Below are 15,480 nucleotides of genomic sequence, written 5' to 3'. Positions count from 1 at the left end.
TTTGGCCAGGTTGGGTCAGCCCGCCCGGCTGTGTCCCCTCCTGGCTTCTGGTGAAAATTAACCCTGTCCTGGCCGAACCCAGGACACCATGTCTCTGCAGTGCTATGGCATCAGCCCATTCTTCCTCGCTCTTGGGACTGTGATATAGCTGCTTTTTGTCTCACATGCAAAAATGATGTCCTTACCTGCCCTCCAGGCATTGCCCAGCAAGCTTCAGTTGTTCAAAAATAAATAAAGGAAACAGCCAGCCTGCGCCTCTCCTATGCTTAAATTGATGGGACTTGGGGAGGCTGCCAGCCAGCCCCGTCGATCCGTGCAGGGTAGCGGAGAACCTACACGGGGCGAGGCCGGGAAGGGTCACCCCGAGTCCCGCTGACCAGCCGCCACCGTCGCCGCCGCCAGGGGGCGCCGCCCCGCCCCCGACGGGGCCACGCTGCTTGGCAACCTCAAAGGGGGCGGACCAGCTCGCCCCCCTACTTTCTCCGGTTGCTAGGCTATCGGGGTGGGGGGGGCGAGGGATTCGCCACAAAGGTGTGACGTGACTGTCGTAAAAAAATCCCTTGGAAAATGTCGTGAAGCGCAGTCAGTGGCGTTTGCCGCGGAGACTGTGACTAGGTCTGGCTTCTCGCACATATATGCCCTGTTGCTGGACAGCTGCTTTTCCTTACTGCTCCATGTGGGGCCCACGTTGGGCTCTCGGCCTTTCCTCCTTCTCTTCCTCCTTCTCCTTCTACTATGGCTCGGAAAACAGTTAGCAGGAAGCGGAAAGCGGCGGTGGTCGCCGCTGCGGGGCCCGGGGAGCTCCATGGGGAGCAGGTAGGCCGGGAGCCCTTGTCCCCGGTGAGGGGGTACGTGCCGGGGGGTTGCCGTGTCCCGGTGCCCAGTTGAGGTGGGGAAGGACGGCGGGAGGTGTGGGGGGGGGCGCTCGGTGCCTGGGGAAGGTGTCCTGGGGGGTGGGTGGGGAGGAGTAGTCTCGGCCCCGGTGGCGGGGGTGTCTCGGTGCGATACAGCAGGCAGCTCCCGCTCCCTGCCCCGGTGGCGCCGGGGGCTCTACTGGGTTCCTGCTGCCTCCTCCCGCCCCGCCCGGCGTTGCCCCCGTTGGGTTCAGCCATTCGGCCCGTAACCGTCGGGTTCCCGCCGCCCCTGTGCTGAGCGATGCTGCGGGGCGACCCCAGGCCGGGCCGGAGGAGGCCAATGAACGGCGCGATCGGTATCGGGCGGCCCCCGCGGTGTCACCCCCAAACCTGCCGAGCTCACGGTGGGTGGCTGTTGGGGCTGCCCTCTTCTGTTTAAAGTGCTTTTCGGTTTTCTTTCTATAAGCGTCTGGCGTCTCAACGGTGCCGAACCGATGTGGACTGTTTTCAATATCATCGCAGTGTTACTTCTTTAGCAAATATTTACGTTTAATTTTATGTTGCTGAAGGCTGTATCAGCATTTCTGAGTTCATCTTCGTGTACGGTATTCCACAGGTAGTTTGGAATACTTCAGTATTTTGCTGAGGATATCTTTGAATTTAGAAGGGTCCTGTCTTAAGTTTGTTCTAGTTGCTTTATCTAATTTATATGCTTTTCCATAGTATGGGTGGGATAACTCAGCTCACAAAAGGAGAAGACTCCCCCTGGTGAAAAGGTCTCTGGTGTACTACCTGAAAGGTAGAGAAGTCAGGATGCAGAATGAGTTCAGCTATCATCGCTTGCTGCATGGATATGCAGCCCAGCACCTTCCCAGCCTCATGAAGGAGAGAGAGTTTCACCTTGGAACCCTTAATAAAGTGTTTGCCTCCCAGTGGCTGAACCACCGACAAGTGGTGTGTGGGACAAAATGCAACACAGTAAGTGCCACCTCTCTTTCTGTTAATTATTCCACCCCCACCCCCAAATGATGCTTACTGTAATTGAAGTGTGTAGACTGCCAAGGAAAATATTAGGAAGTAATTAGGAGTGGAGTCCAAATCGTGCACAATTAATTTTGAATGAAGGTAATGCTTAACGATCACTCAGTCTCATCTGAGGATATGGGGGCGGGGATCAGAATGCTCAGAATGGGATGGGTATTATGTTTCTGGATGGTGAGAAAATTGCATTGTGCGTCACTCGCTTTGTATATTCTTTTATCAGTATTATTGTTGTTATTTTTTTCTCTTTGTTTGCTGTCCTATTAAACTGTCTTTATCCCAATCCACGAGTTTTACCTTTTTCTTCTGATTCTCCTCCCTATCCCAATGTGGGGGGGAAGGAGTGAGCGAGCAGCTATGTGGTACTTAGTTGCTGGCTGGGACTAAACCATGGCATTGCCTTAAGATTTTTTTGCGCAGAAGCTGTGCTCAGTGGTCTGACTTGCAAGGGACAGTGGTATTTTTTTTTTTTTAATTTCAGATGTTCTGTTATTATTCATAGTTACACAGCGGGAGGCTTTCCTCCAGTAGCTCTTAAGAAGCAAGGGCTAGCTGTATAAACAAAACAGTCTTTTACCAGGACTAAGCCTGAAACAGCATCTCTCTGCCTTCTTTTTCTATGTGTGTTCATAGTCTCAGCCGGTCAGCAGCCAACGCTGTTTGTGGAACAACTTACAGGAGACAAACTCCTGCTGAAACACAAGCTCTTGAAAATCTTGCTTACTCTAGCAAGATGACTGCGTGTTTTATAGAGCTGCAACAATTTTGCTGTGTTCTGTAACTTCTGTAGTTCCAGTGCTGCTACAGTGAAGATAAATGGGCGAGTGTGTTGTTAATGCAACCTTGCAGAAAATTGTTTGGGATCAAACAATTGCAGAACCGAAGAGGGAATCAACCCTATTTTGTTCCCACTGCATACACTGCAATTAAGTGCATGCTTCCACAGCTAGACTTAACGTTACAGATGGACCTTGTCTTTTATTAAGCAAAATATAACAATTACAAAAGTCACTTCATCATTGTGAAAGATTGTATATGACTAATGAATGCTGTAACTTTAGCTTGGTTGCTTTGTGTTCACATTTGAAAAAGTAGAGTGTTAAACTCTACACTCTAATTATGACATTCTCGCTCATCTCCTGAGTGATCAACCTAATAAAGAAGAATTCCTTTGCCGATTGTAATATGCTGAAGTTGTGGCATTTAAGTTGGGAGTAAATCTAAAACAACTTGGTTGACTTTAATGGGGTTTGCTGCATTGGAGTTGTATGTAATTAAAGTTAATGCAACAGAAAAATATAAACCATAACAGTTATTTTAATCAAAGTTTGAATATGACACTGAGAGCTTTTAGCATTTAATTTATAAATTGCCCTTGGCTATGCAGTGCCAGAAGGATTCACTATTTTTAATAACAAAACAAAAATACACTCTTGTTATAGAGGAGTAGGTTTGCTTTTAGTTGCTTGATAGTGCTAGTCACTATAAACACTGAAGAGTGTGGAGCTCTGTCAGTTGCTCATTTTTTAATGAGGATTATAACTTGTTTAATTACTTGGGGTAACTTTTTATCCTTAAAAATATCCCTGGATATGATTGCATATATGAAATAACTTTATTGTTTTCCAGTAGATCCTGGTGCTTACAGTTGGCCAGTTGTAAATCAAATATTTGGGTTTCTTAAAGGTGCATGCTTTTTCTAATAGATTTAGAATTATGGACCCTGTACAAGCATTCAAGTGTCTAAAAATTCAAACACATTCACCTGGGCTTTTCTGAGGCAGGATTCATGTTTGCAAGAATCTCTTTGATATTGTATGCAATGGGCTTCTTAATATTTTTCAAATTCAAATGAATGAGCTGGCAAACCTCTGAGAGGTGCAGACATTTAGGATGTGTCACCACAGTACCTAAATTGCCAAAGGCTGATACCAGAAGTCTCAGAAGAAGATACTGTCTGTAATCAGTGTTTTCTGTTCAAGCTTCCTAGAGAAACTTGAGACTTTGTAGGAGACAAGCTTAAGGCAAATGAAAACGCTGAACATGAGATTGCTGAAGTTTTCTTTTTTTTTTTTTTTACTATTTCAGGAAATGACAAAGAATAAAGCAGCTTCTAAAAAGTTCCAATGATCATTTCGCAGCTTCTTTTGTTCCCTTAGTTCTGTGTATGTGTTCAGGACATAATTCTTTTGCTAAATACAGGAAGCTTATTAGTTTCCAGTTGCTTAAATATAATTGCCTGGAATCTAATATGTTTGTTTGCTTTGTTTTTTTTGTTTATTTGTTTTTCTCCAGGCAGGCTTGATAAGTACATTTGTGTTTAAAAACTTCCTTACTGAATGCTCTGTTCTGGCTTCTCAGGTGGCTTTTCCAGGGCATGAATGGGTTGCTTTCTGAATGCTAGCTGATACCTTTTCTCTCTTTGGTAGATTCATATATTGCCTTGGATGCCCTGCTGTAAATCACCAGCTCTTATTTCTTCTTAGAGACTTTTAATTTGTTCAAGAGATCCCACGTCTGTTCTGTGCATCTCATACAATTATAACCTAGTCTTGTAGTCCTGGAGTTGTAGTGGTGAGAATACAGTGCACAGTTACTCTTCCATCCTTGAATATGGACTCTCTACGGGGAAAATTATTTCCACTTGCTTTGCAAGTTAATGTATCTTCTGTCTTTGCACATGTGATGAATAATCAAGAAGACTGCACGTTTCTGATTCCAGGGAGGGAATGAGAAGTCATGCTCTTGCAGTTTGTAACTGAACAGTGACCGAAACTCAGTGTAAATAAACCTCTGATGCTTGTAATTGAAACCTCCATTCACCTTTCTTTCAGTGGCTTTTGAGTAAATAGCCAAGTGTTGTTTCTTGTCTCAAGAGTACTTGTTTTTTTGTCAACTGTATGTGATACCCATGTCTGTCTTCAGAGTCTGGTAGTTTCTGTGCCGGGTATGGTGTGGGTGGTAGAGATCTCCTTTATCAGGCAAAGTCTATCACTTCTCCATCCTTTGCCATCTGTCAACATGTGTTAACTGCCAGCCTCCTAAAATTAAACATGGAGGACAAGACACAAATAAAAACTGACAAATGTGATTTTGGCAGTGAACAAATTCCATGATATCAAAGTGTGTGCCCATTAGTTAATAGTGCTTCAGAGTTTCACAGTAAGGCGGAGTGCCTGATTGTGTGGTCTTCTCTCTGGAAATGTGAGTTCAGAGTCAGTCAGCTAACTGGCTGCTTCTTACTGCTGCTCCTATCTCAGATGTTTCTTTATATCATGGATTGTTTCTCTTTGGACCCTGTCCTGGGTTTGGCCAGGACAGGGTTAATTTTCACCAGAATCCAGGAAGGGGCACAGCCGGGCGGGCTGACCCAACCTGGCCAAACAGAGCAGGATATTCCATACCATGTGCCCTCATGCTGGGTTCCGGTGGGGGGAGCTGGGCGGCGGGAACTCACTCACGGCTAGGGAGCGCGCAGCGGCGGCGGTTCAGGAGAGCGGCTCTGTTGTGCGGTCTGTTTTGTTTTGTGTATTCCCCTTATCTGTATCGTTGTTGTTCCTGTTCCCTTTGTTTGCTGTTCTGTTAAACTGCCCTTATCCCGACCCACCAGTTTCTGCCTGTTTCTTCCCATTCTCCTCCGCACCCCGGCAGGGGGACGGGTGGCCGTGTGGCACTTTTGTTGCTGGCTGCAGCCAAACCATAACATTAAATTTGGCGCCCAAGCGTGGGGCGGGGATAATGGCAGGGCTGAGCAGCGGGTGTTAAAACTGCTTTCTTAGATTTTGTTAAATTTTGTTATACGCATTTACTGTGTTAGTTAAATAGTCGCCGGTAAAAAATGTTGCTGACTTTGATCAGATGGTTGTGGTTTTTGAATCCGTACTTGCTGTACGTGTTCCCTGTGGTGATGTTCATCATCGCGGGGAAAAGGATCAGGATGATGATTTTGCTGTACTGTACGATGTCGACTTATGACACGATAACATCACTGTGCATGAAATTGGGCTTGTATTTGCTTGCGGCACTGCGGTCATTTCCGTACCTCGGATACTATGTCTTAGAATTTGTTAATAATCAAACCCAGCCTGTGGGGAAAACCAAAGGGGATACCTTCCCCCACTTTTTCGCCCCCCCTCTCTCCTTCAGGCTGGTCCTAACGGCTTTTGAGAATTTTGAGTACCCGTGGGATGCTCAGGCCAGCATGCTCCTACTGTTCTGCCTCCTGAATGGGTTTCAGGTTTTGTTTAGGGCTAAACAAGTAGTTAAGAACATCGTGCAGACACCTGCCCCAGGGCTGGATAGCTGTGAGTGGCTGGGTGTGTGGGACAACATGGGCAGGTGTCTAGAGCAGTGGGCACCTCCGGTGTCTTTGAAACTCACCCCTGAACAAGTGCAGGATCCGGACAAACTAGTAAAATATCTGCAAAAAGTGTGCTGCCACCCTGGGAACTCCAGAGAGACACAAATCACCGCAATGTGCTGGGGTCTGGCCCACGCCTACCGAGCCCTGTTCAACCTGATTTAGTGCTCTAAAGGGGAAAGGGGGGGGAAGCGAAGCTGCAGGCACTGGGGCTGGCGCTGCCCCCCCAGCCGGCCCTGCAGCCCCTCCAGCCCAGCAGGCAGTCACAGCCCTCCTGACCGGCACCACGGCTGCCGCTGCCACAGCCGCAGGGGCGGCCCCGGTTTCCCCAGCGGGCACAGCAGCTGCTACAGCCCCAGTTCCGGCTGCAGGAATCACGGCTCAGCCCAATAACCAACCTGTGCCAGTAGCAGTCGTCCCTGTAAAACTAAAGACACAAAGAGAGCAGATTGCTCCGGGAGGGATGACAATGAGCCAGAGTCATCGCGGGAGATAGAGATCATCACCCGGTCCCGGTCCCTGAGTGAGCTGCGAGACATGTGTAAAGATTTCAACCGCCACCCAGGCGAACACATTGTCACCTGGCTGCTGCGGTGCTGGGATAACGGGGCCAGCAGTTTGGAATTAGAGGGCAAGGAAGCCAAGCAGCTGGGATCCCTGGCCAGGGAAAGGAGCATTGAGAAGGCCATTGGGAAGAAGGAACAAGTCCTCAGCCTCTGGAGGAGACTTCTGTCAGGCGTGAGGGAGAGGTACCCCTTCAGTGAGGATGTTGTATGCTGTCCTGGCAAGTGGACCAATATGGAAAGGGGTATTCAGTACCTGAGGGAATTAGCTGTGTGGGAGCTGGTTTACTATGAACCAGACGATGACCAGGTACCCACAGACCCAGATGAAGTCCAGCGAGTTCCAGCAATTCAAAGAGAATATGTCCTACTCCCCACCTGTGCGGGCCCGCATCTCAGCTATTAGGGGCAAGCGTTTCTCTGCTCAGGGGAGAGAGTACAGAGGCTACACACCAGGGGGCACCCTGTGGTTCTACCTGCGTGACCACGGAGAGGACATGAGGAAGTGGGATGGAAAACCCACCTCAAGTCTAGAGGCACGAGTGCGTGAGTTGCGAGGTAAAACAATCACAAAAGGGGATTCTGTTAGGAAAAATTAGCTGTGCGGGAGCTGGTTTACTATGAACCAGACGATGAGCAGTTAACCACAGACCCAGATAAAGTCCAGTGCACACCATCTATGTGGAGGAAGTTTGTGTGGAGCGCACCATCCTCATATGCTGCCGAGTTTCAGCATCCGTGCAGGGACAGGAACGGCATTCACACACCGATGTAATGCACAGTCGGTTCTCTTTATTATTCCGCTTGTGTGGTTATATACATTTTCCATATCTGTACACGCGATTACGCTTATTCGGATAAGGCTACAGACCTAAATCACACGCTGTTCACACGCCCCACATTCCCTTATGATTGGAAACTATGCACTAACGCCAATAGCAACAGACTGTCTCCACGTCCTTGAACACATCTTGTTTTTGCTAACCCACATCATGTGCACTATCAGAACTTTCTCAATGGCTATTCTTAGCTGTCTTTTCCAGCAGCCTGTTCAATTATGCTGTTTTGCTTAAGTGGCCTAGTCGTGGTAACTCTCAAGCTACATCGACCCCAACATCTCCCCCTTTTTCTTTTCAAAAAAAGCTAAGCTATCTTATCATTGCCTTAAAAACATTTGCTCAATTTGTGTTAGTTGCATCACAAAAATTTTCTTCATAGTTACCTCTAGTGCCTTTTGTGTTATGCGTATTATACACAGGACCAACATAATCACTGCCATAATTATTGAAACAATAAGCAATAACATTTTGATTAGTGACATTAACCAGCCAGAAATTCCCCATCTGTTTTCTGCTGCATCAAATACTTCCACAGCCCAAATAAATCAGAATGCAGATACAGTAGTCTAAAGTCAAAACCGGAAAACTTACCAAACCAGAAGATGCAAAGGCAGTTACTTAGTCCAGACAAATCCATTAGATCACAAAAACCAAATCAGTCCATCAGAACACAGAAATACAAACACCATAACATAAAATCACACATTTATGGTCGTGACCACACACACAAGCACACTAAGTTTTTAACATAAATCCAAATATTACAAAGACTTATGAACAGACAGCAGGCAGGCAACAAAAAGTAATACTGGAAGAATGCCTTTGTCTTATTAATATTCCCTGCTCAGAACTTTTTTGGTCCAGTGATCAGAGGTTTCCCCGAGAATCCCTCGGTGCCCGCTGGAGGTCCTGCAATCCCTGGGACCATTGATGTTCAAGAGCAGGGTCCTACCTGGGTACCCAAACTCTACTACCAGAAAGGAGCAAAATAATTCACTCTCCAAAACTTAACCCCGGAGCCCTAGAAAGCAGGCACTCATATTGACACTCGTCAGATAGTACAGATAACAGCTATACATCGTTAGGATGTAGCGCCTTCAACCATGTGGTTAGCATCTTTGTTAACCGGGCCCACTGTCTTTTTATCACCTCCCCTTCTTCTTCCGTGTTCATTCAAGATGGGTTTGATCCATTTTGCCGGCACCCACTCCATCTGTCCATTATCTGTAGAAACACAAGCATATCCCCTCCCCCAAGTGAGTAGTCGTACTGGACCTTCCCAAACCCCTTTATCCGGGCGGAATACCGTTACTAACACCACATCATTGTCATAGACATTTTTGTTTGTTCCCCTGTGCCAAACAGCTGGGGGGTCACTATGACCTCCTCTAACATTCAACCAATTCAGGACAAAAAGGGTTTTGTGTAGACAGTTTATCAGGGATTGCTCTCCCCCCTTTTTTAAAATATTTAAATGATCTTTTAGTAAGCGATGGGAATGCTCAACAATAGCTTGACCGGTGGAGTTGTATGGGATGCCCCGTACATGCTTAACACCCCACCGCTGAAGGAAACGGGCCACCACCTGAGACCTGTAGGCTGGGCCATTATCAGTTTTAATTTGTTCAGGTACTCCCAACACAGCAAAGGCTTGCGCCCAATGTCGTTGGGTTGCTTTGGCATTGGTAGAAGTAGCTGCTGTTGCCCATATGGCCGCCGAACACGTATTGACAGAGACATGGATGTGCTTCAAACGCCCAAACTGGGGGAACTCGGTCACATCGGTTTGCCAAAGTTGTCTGGGCTGTAGACCTCAAGGATTTACACCACCATCCTGTATAGGAGTGAGTCTCGCACAGTCAGGGCAGGCTGCAACAATAGCACACGCATCTGCTTTAGATAATGAAAACTGTCGTTGCAGCGCTGCCGCAGACTGATGGAAAAAATCATGCGCTGCTCGTGCAGCATCAAAGCTTGTGGACAGTTGTACGGGAGTGGCTGTCACTAGTTGGTCTGCGCGGTGGTTACCTTCTGTTAGGCCCCCAGGAATGGAAGTATGACTTCTAATATGAGCTACAAATAGTGGTTCTTGCCGCTGTTGAAGCTTGTGCCATAACTGAGTTACGGCACTGAACAGCAGTGGGTTTTGTATCTTAGCGATAAATGCAAAATGTAACCTTTGTACGATACCAACGACATATAGTGAGTCAATCACAATATTAAGAGGTTGTTGAGGCCACCATTTCAATACTTCCACTACTGCTAAAAGTTCTAAAATTTGAGCAGATCCTTCCGCCACAAGGCTGTGCGAGTACCAGTAGCCATGTAGTTGCCACACAAACCCAGCACGCTTCGATTTGCTGCTCGCATCCGTAAACACTGTCAATGCGTCTAGCGGGCAATCACAATATTCCGTGGCAACAGCCGTAAACATGTCTTAAACAATGGGTGACGCGGGTAGTGATTATCTATTACAAACGGTTGGTTCAATACAGCCGCCGCAAATTCATCATTGGTTTGACAAAACTGTGCGACCAATTGGGATGTGAGTGGCATTATTACTTGGTGTGGTACAGCTCCAGCAATAATTTTTGCTCGTTGGCATCCTTTATGGATTATAGCCGCAATAGCCTCAGTACTTGTGGTCACAGTTCATTTGAAATGGCTAGGACCGAAAATCCATTCCAGGATGCATAATGGGTCTGATTGTTGCTCCCGACATTGAGCTAATATCCCAATGATATCTTCCCGAGAGTCATAGATATATAGCTGGATTGGAGAGCCTTCAAGTATTTGGGAGATAGAACCGTGTGAAATCTTCTGCGCGATAATTTGAAGTGCTGCCTCTGCTGGCTGTGTTAATTGGCGTGGTTCGTGAGGATCCTTTCCGTCCTGCAATAGTTCATACAGGGGCTGTAAATCCGTATTGGTTATTCCACAAACGTTCTGAATCCATTGGAGGTCTCCCACCAACTTTTGGACATCATTAAGGGTTTTGACGTTGTCAGCACGTATAGTCAACTTTTGCGGCCTAATCACGGTTTCGGTTAAAGTCATGCCCAAATATTTCCATGGGGGTTGTTGTTGAATCTTTTCAGGAGCCACCACTAAACCCCAATCTTCCAACATCCCCTTTAATTCAAGAACAATGTCATATTGGATTGGGCATCGTGAGGCCAATAATAAGTCATCCATGTAATGATAAAAAATTAGTTCCTGATGAGATCGTCGGAAAGGTTGCAGTGCCAAATCCACATACCATTGGCACATTGTTGGTGTTTTTTTCAGACCTTGTGGTAGCACTACCCATTGGTACCGCTTCGTGGGTGATGCTCTGTTAATGGCGGGTACTGCAAATGCAAACTTTTCACAATCGTCCGGATATAACGGGATGGTAAAAAAACAATCCTTCAAATCTAGGATCAGGATATCCCATTGTGCAGGTATTATAGCTGGCGACGGTAGTCCGGGTTGTAGCGGCCCCATATCCTGCATTACTGCATTAAGTGCTCTTAGGTCTTGTAAGAGTCTCCATTTTCCGGACTTTTTCTGAATGGTAAACACAGGAGTATTCCAAGGACTAGTGGACGGGACCAAGTGCCCCAACTTCACTTGTTCATCCACCAATTCTTGGAGATCGGCGAGCTTTTCAGTAGACAGCGGCCATTGGTCCACCCAGATCGGCTTTTTTGTCAACCACGTGAGCTTCAGTGTAGGCCTGGATGCGCTCGCTTCAATGGCCGCTGTCAAAAAGGCGTCTGAATGACACAATCCCATTGTGATAATACGTCTCTGCCTAATAGCCAAACAGTAGTATTCAAGACATAAGGGCGTGCTTGTGCCAGCAACTTACCATCTTGGTCTACAAAGGTAATGAACTCAGTACTCATTTGTGTCGCTGTTGCACCACCGATTCCTGTCACCATGCCCAACACTACTGTCAATGGTCATGACTCTGGCCATTGGGCCCTCAGGATTATAGTAACATCTGCTCCGGAGTCTAACAACATTTTCTGGTCTTTTAGTACAATGCCGTTCGGTCCTTTAATAGTGATCTTTCTTATGGGCTGTTCTGTGGAGAGAGATTGTACGAACGCCACCAAGGGGGTTCCACTTGAGCCAAAGGCGTCACTTCCCCTATAGTTAGGGTCAGTTAGGGGGACCTGAGCAATAAAAGGAATCAGTTGGGCAACCTTGCTGCCTCGTTTGATGGTTAATGGTGCCGTGAATACCTTTAACATAATCCCTATTGGGCCTGTGAAATCTGCATCAATTACCCCTGGTAGGACAAAAATTCCCTGACTAGATGCAGAGGATCGCCCCACCAACAATGCACTCAGCCCATGACCGAAAGGTCCTGTGGCTACCGAGGGGACGACATGCACCTTATCATCTTCTATAGAGATGTCATGTCCCACGGCCAGATCGACTCCTGCGGAGCCGCTTGTGGCGGCTCGGAGCTCGTCGAGACAGCCATAGCTGTGGGGAACTTTCTTGTCCTCGCGCCCCCCATCCTGGCGCTGCTCTGCCCGTTTCCCGACAGGGGGGTACCATCCTTCTTAAACTGCGACCTGCATTGAGCTGCTTTATGCCCGAACTTGTCACATCTTTGGCATGTCCCTACAAATTCGTCAGCCACCACCTTTTGCTTCTTGATCTGAGGACAGTTTCTTTTGTAATGGTCTTCCTCTCCGCAAATAAGACAACCAGTTTTTGCTTTAACACCTCAATCCCCTTTCCCCGTTTGCATGGCAGGTCGTAAAGCAGCGGCCATAGAAACCGCATGTATTCTGGCCTTCTTTCTTTCCTCCGCTAAGCGAGGTAATCGGGAACAAGCCTCCACGTACCGACTAAGGGTAGACCCAGTAGGTAGGGACGCAATTATCTGTTGACATTGAGTGTTGGCATTTTGAAAAGCTAAATCCTTTCCTACTGCACCTTTTGCCACATCTAATGCTTCCTTTAATCGGTCTATAAAGTGCATGTACGGCTCATCAGGACCCTGACGAATCTGCGTATAAGGTAATACAGGCTTCCCAATCTGTGGTAACTCGGTTAAAGCGGCCAGGGCTAAGCTCTGTGACTGTTGCAATATTTGAGGGTGGAGCGCTCCTTGAGTTGCCCCCTCATGGAAAGCGCCAGTACCCATGAGCTGGTCTAGTGTAACTACACATAAAGGATCATCGGCACCTAGCTGAAGGTTTTGCATCATTGCAACCTCACATTTATCCCGCCACTTATCCTTCCACAACATAAAGGCAGTGGGGGGCAACACCAATTCTAACAAGGCTCGGGCATCAGCTGGCACTAATATCTGATTTTTGAGAAAGGTGGTAACCAGCGTCATAACTTGCTTGTTATCCAAACCATAGTTCATTATGGTTTTTTGTAACTGACTCACTGTTTTCCAGTCAAAAGGAGCCCATATCCGTTGATTCCCCTGTGTAAACACCGGGAATGCTGTTAAACTGCTTGGTAGCATTTGTCCTTCAATTACAGCATTTTCTATTACCCCCCTCCATCGTTGTCCCATATTAAAATTAGGATTGCGTATCGGGGGCGTCCCGTCTCCACTCCGACCTCCAGCGGCCACAGCACCCCCCCTCTGTACCACCGGGTCCCTGCAGACCACACCCACCATGCGCTCAATCAAGCTTTTGAACACCGGATGCCCCCCCTCCTTGCTCTCTCCACTTCACCCCCCTCTTCCACGCCTCACGTTCGTCATCCCCCACCCCCTTACCGTATTTACTGCGTAAATAGTGATCAGCATCAGCTAAGCTCATTCCCCCGTCTTCCAGCATTACCCTAACCCAGCGCGTTGCGAATGCTGTGCTGGCGAACTTTCGTTAATGCTTCCATTATTTGACCCCCCTGAAATCACCTCCCCCATCCCGTCCGACTCCCCACATATGTGCTGCTCGACCGCTCGCAAACTGTCCATTATGGCCTGGTGAGCCTTTCGATATGCCTGTTTAATCGTGGCGTTACGGGATCCTTTATCTAGTTGTTGCATCTCGTCCAGCAGCTTTGTCATTTGATCCTGTTGCTTTCTCAATGCGTCCGTATGTTCACTTTTATGAATCTTTGGGTATAATAGCGATATTGGTCCTTCCGGCGAGTCAGTATCCATTAATTGAAAATCAGAGTCTGGAAGTGGCACATTCTCTGGCAGTGGTGGAGCTGTAGGTGGCGCTGGTGCCCAGTCTCCCAATTCAACACTCGGTCCTCCCCAGAACTCCTTTTCACTAGGACGAACGGGATAAGCCCGGGGCGCCGTACAGGGATCTTGATACTCTCCAGCGGGTTGCCTGACTGCATAAACAGCTCTCACGGCGGCTGCAGCCACAGTAGCGTCGTCCTTCATATTGGCAATCATATTTTTAACAGTTCGGAAAACAGGGGCTAATTGTCGCACCTCTTTGTTTCTGACTTGCACAGAGTCCCACAAGTCCATCCCAACTCTGTGCCACGCATCCGGATCAAGCAGCTGATCCATTGTTGTTATCAACTTTCGGCGGCGGCACCACAATAATAGTCCCGATATATCTCCTTCAGTTAACTTAGTGTTGGCTCGATCTGCCAATTCCAACAGGCTTTTCAGCGCCATGTTTTCCAGTGCTGATATAGTGGAACCCATACTGCTGATGTTCATATCCCCCCCGGCGTGCCGCGGATCCGCTCCTGCCTTTCTCGGGCAGCCCGGCTTACCTCGACGGCCGGCAGTCCCCTGCCTTCCTGGGCTGTGATAAATCTTCAGGGTCACCAAAATGCCGAGTTTCAGCATCCGTGCAGGGACAGGAACGACTCTCACACACCGATGTAATGCACAGTCGGATTCCTTTATTATTCCGCTTGTGCGGTTATATACGTTTTCCGTATCTGTACACGCGATTATGCTTATTCGGATAGGCTACAGACATAAATCACACGCTGTTCACATGCCCCACATTCCCTTATGATTGGTAACTATGCACTAACGCCAATAGCAACAGACTGCCTCCACGTCCTTGAACACATCTTGTTTTTGCTAACCCACACCATGTGCACTATCAGAACTTTCTCAATGGCTGTTCTTAGCTGTCTTTTCCGGTGGCCTGTTCAATTATGCTGTTTTGCTTAAGTGGCCTAGTCATGCTAACTCTCAAGCTACATCAGCCCCAACAATATGCCAACTCACTGGCAGTAGTAAACTGGAAAGGTGAGGAGGCACCAACAGTGGATGAGGTGGCTGTCTGACTCCGGCAATATGAAGGAAGTCTCTCTTCTTCCCTTGTCTCAGCTGTGGAGAAACTGGCCCGGGAGGTCCGGCAAATGAAGGACAACAGGTCCTTCTCCCCACGTGTACGGACCAGTGTCTCAGCTATTAGGGGCAAGCGTTTCTCTGCTCAGGAGAGGGAATACAGAGGCTACACACCACGGGGCACCTTGTGTTTCTACCTGCGTGACCACGGAGAGGACATGAGGAAGTGGGATGGAAAACCCACCTCAAGTCTAGAGGCAGGAGTGCGTGAGTTGCGAGGTAAAACAATCACAAAAGGGGATTCTGTTAGGAAAAATGCCGCTCCAGTTTCCAGAAGCCAGCTCTCCAGACCAGGTAGACTGTATGGTTATGATTCCGATCCTCTTGAAGGGACCTCCAAGTCATTTTTACAGGAAGTGAGTAGCAAATTCTCTGACCAGGATTAGAGGGGCCCTGCCTCCAGCCAGGTGGAGGAAAGGGACAACCGCGTTTATTGGACGGTGTGGATTCGGTGGCCTGGCACGTCAGATCCACAAGAGTATAAAGCTCTAGTGGACACTGGTGCACAGTGTACTTTAAT

General features: G+C 47.7%; 1 protein-coding gene across 1 annotated transcript in view; it reads left to right on the top strand.

Annotated features, from left to right (window-relative positions):
• The first annotated feature begins 547 nt into the window (after positions 1-547).
• LOC142365549 (DDB1- and CUL4-associated factor 12-like) overlaps positions 548-15,480 on the top strand; it is a 52,431-nt gene continuing 37,498 nt past the window's right edge. The window contains exons 1-2 of the mRNA XM_075446405.1: positions 548-816; positions 1,578-1,832. Of these exons, the coding sequence (XP_075302520.1) occupies positions 736-816; positions 1,578-1,832 (336 nt within the window). The 5' untranslated portion in view covers positions 548-735. The remainder of the gene's footprint in view (positions 817-1,577; positions 1,833-15,480) is intronic.

The sequence above is a fragment of the Opisthocomus hoazin genome, chromosome W (genome assembly GCF_030867145.1).
Source record: "Opisthocomus hoazin isolate bOpiHoa1 chromosome W, bOpiHoa1.hap1, whole genome shotgun sequence".
NCBI lineage: Eukaryota > Metazoa > Chordata > Aves > Opisthocomiformes > Opisthocomidae > Opisthocomus > Opisthocomus hoazin.
This window is presented reverse-complemented; position numbering and strand designations above follow the sequence as displayed.